This window comes from Propithecus coquereli, unplaced genomic scaffold, assembly GCF_000956105.1.
Source record: "Propithecus coquereli isolate 6110/MARCELLA unplaced genomic scaffold, Pcoq_1.0 Scaffold3, whole genome shotgun sequence".
NCBI lineage: Eukaryota > Metazoa > Chordata > Mammalia > Primates > Indriidae > Propithecus > Propithecus coquereli.
This window is the reverse complement of record NW_012148618.1, coordinates 3,331,538-3,333,415: the sequence shown is the minus strand read 5'-3', so window position 1 is coordinate 3,333,415 and position 1,878 is coordinate 3,331,538. Positions and strand designations below refer to the sequence as shown.

Sequence of the window (1,878 nt, the reverse complement as noted above, 5' to 3'; positions counted from 1 at the left end):
ATTGTATGCAGTATATCTTTCTGTGTCTGCATTTGTCATATTGTATTATAATTATCTCTTTAAAAATCGGTTTCCCTAGTAGATTTTGGAATATTTATGGTAAAAGACTATGAAAGAAAGAATAAAACAAAGGAAGGAAGGAAGGAAGGAAGGAAAGATAGAAGAAGAGAACAAGAATGCAACTCCTGAGACATTGGACTAGTTTTTCTAGGAGAAATGAACTGATTCCTTGGGGATATCTTTCTTTTATAACCCCATTCCAAATGATTGAATTGTGGCTTAAGAGAGTCTGATGTGAATAGAAGGGATCTAAAGCAGTTAAATGAAATAATAAGTAGGCATGTTTACTCTTCCACTCTAGAAGAAAGAGAAGATAAACTTTGTCAGTATGGAAAGGTTTAAATTTAACCACCTAAAATAGTGTCAAATTATTCCCTGTTAGATGAAAAGTAAAAGATAGTTGAATTTTAGGGACTATTCCTTAAAATTATTAATAAGTTAGGGACCAATGAAGGTATCAGCTAGTTCTCTGATTTTGCAATTCTAACAAACTATCCCTTCTGCTTTTCCTTCAAGGAGAACTTGCGACTCCATTGTCGCTTCATAGCGTTCTTGACATCCTGGTTCCTCAGAGTATAGATGAGTGGGTTTAACATGGGAGCGATGGTGGTGTAGAACACAGACACCACCTTATCCAGTGGGAAAGTAGTGGATGGACGGAGATAAATAAAGACACAAGGCACAAAGAAGAAAGTTACTACCATCAGATGAGATCCACAGGTAGAGAGAGCTTTGCGCCGGCTTTCTGCAGACCGTTTTTGAAGACTAAACAGAATGACTGTGTAGGAAGCCAGAATAATAAGGAAACACCCCAGAGAGATGAGTCCACTATTGGCAACCACTAGCATATTTACCAGGGCTGTATCAGCACAGGCAAGTTTTAGGACTGGGTGGACATCACAAAAGTAGTGGTCTATGACCTGAGCATTGCAGAAGGGCAGCTGAAAGGTCAGGAGGGTTTGAACAAAGGAATGACCCAGGGCCCCCAACCAGGACAGTGATGCCAGCACAGCACAAGCATTGGCACTCATGATGGTAGTGTAACGGAGGGGTTGGCAGATAGCTGCATAACGATCAAAAGCCATGACAGTCAAAACAAAAATCTCAGCACAACCAAAAAAGTGGAAGGTAAACATCTGAGTTATACAGCCCCAGTAAGAAATAGTCTTTTTCTCAGACACAAAGTCTGCAATCATCTTGGGTGCTGTGGCTGAGGAATAGGCAATGTCCACAAAAGACAGGTTACTGAGAAAGAAATACATGGGTGTGTGGAGCTGGGGATCAAAAAAGACTGTAAGCAAAATGAGCAAATTTCCCACCATAATCATGATGTAGAAGAGGAGAAATAAGGCAAAGAACATCAATTGCATTCCAGGATCCTGGGAAAGTCCCAGAAATATAAACTCGGTGACATTGTTGGCCACTTCCATGGGGCCCCAGGCAGGACTGGTGGAGGGGCTCTGGTTCTCTGCAAAAATAAACACATGTTATAAACCACTGTGAGCATGGAAAGCCTAACAGGAACAGTTGGATGAAAATAAATAAGTGATGTTAAATATCATAGAAGAAATTCCTCATATTTCTTGAACAGAGTTTATGATGTTTTTCTCATCATTAATTTTTTCCACATTATTGACTCACATTTCAATTTCTGTTAAAATTAGCCTTATAGTTCCTTTCTTCCAAAAAGAATCTAGCGTATCCGAGATTTTTTTTTAATTAGATTTAATGTTTTTTCCTAATCAGTGGTCTTTCTCTCTCTCCCCCTCTCCCCAACCTCTCTCATCAGCAATTTGCTTTGCATCCTGTGTGTAGTTT

At 39.4% G+C, this 1,878-nt stretch overlaps 1 protein-coding gene across 1 annotated transcript in view; it reads right to left on the bottom strand.

Moving 5' to 3' along the window:
* Positions 1-551: 551 nt before the first annotated feature.
* The window catches only part of LOC105814195 (olfactory receptor 4S2-like), a 3,095-nt gene continuing 1,768 nt past the window's right edge, over positions 552-1,878 (bottom strand). The window contains exon 2 of the mRNA XM_012649095.1: positions 552-1,528. Within this exon, the coding sequence (XP_012504549.1) occupies positions 552-1,528 (977 nt within the window). The remainder of the gene's footprint in view (positions 1,529-1,878) is intronic.